The following is a 518-nucleotide window of genomic DNA, read 5'->3' on the forward strand; positions in this document are numbered from 1 at the left end:
AGCAGGAGTTGCCACAACTGGAGCAGCCGAAGTTCAGCAAAAGCAGCTGAACTATGAAATAACTATTCAGAATCTCTTTTCCTGCTTTCTAACAAGTGCAAAGTTCAGTAAGCCATGGAAAGACCCCATTGGACAGGGATAAAAAAAAGCACAATGCCCTTTTGGGAAGCAAGTGTTACACCAACCTTCTTAAACACTATGGCTTCCTCTTCCCAGACTGGATTCACCGCATTGCCTTGAGAGGTCTTGGTCTTCAGAGCTTTCCTCCTGGTATCCACAGGCAGGCCAAACATGTCCACTTCCACATAGGTACCAACTTTTTTATCAGAAAGGAACTGACCTGAAATTATCTAAAGCCAAAGAACAAAGGAGCATCGTTAGAGATCACTGTGGTGGATTAGGAAAGAAGTGGCTGTAATGCAGATGCATAATTCTCATTAATGATCAGATAGAGTGCATTTAAAATAAAACCAAAACAACACTAAGCCCACAATAAACAGACACCAACCCCCCCCCCC

General features: G+C 43.2%; 1 protein-coding gene across 2 annotated transcripts in view; it reads right to left on the minus strand.

Moving 5' to 3' along the window:
- The window catches only part of PLCB1 (phospholipase C beta 1), a 243,390-nt gene that overhangs the window by 72,701 nt on the left and 170,171 nt on the right, over positions 1 to 518 (minus strand). For both annotated transcript variants that reach the window (XM_017745250.1, XM_017745251.1), the window contains exon 18: positions 186 to 350. In XM_017745250.1, the coding sequence (XP_017600739.1) occupies positions 186 to 350 (165 nt within the window). The remainder of the gene's footprint in view (positions 1 to 185; positions 351 to 518) is intronic.

This window comes from Corvus brachyrhynchos, unplaced genomic scaffold (assembly GCF_000691975.1).
Source record: "Corvus brachyrhynchos isolate BGI_N302 unplaced genomic scaffold, ASM69197v1 scaffold69, whole genome shotgun sequence".
Taxonomy (NCBI): domain Eukaryota; kingdom Metazoa; phylum Chordata; class Aves; order Passeriformes; family Corvidae; genus Corvus; species Corvus brachyrhynchos.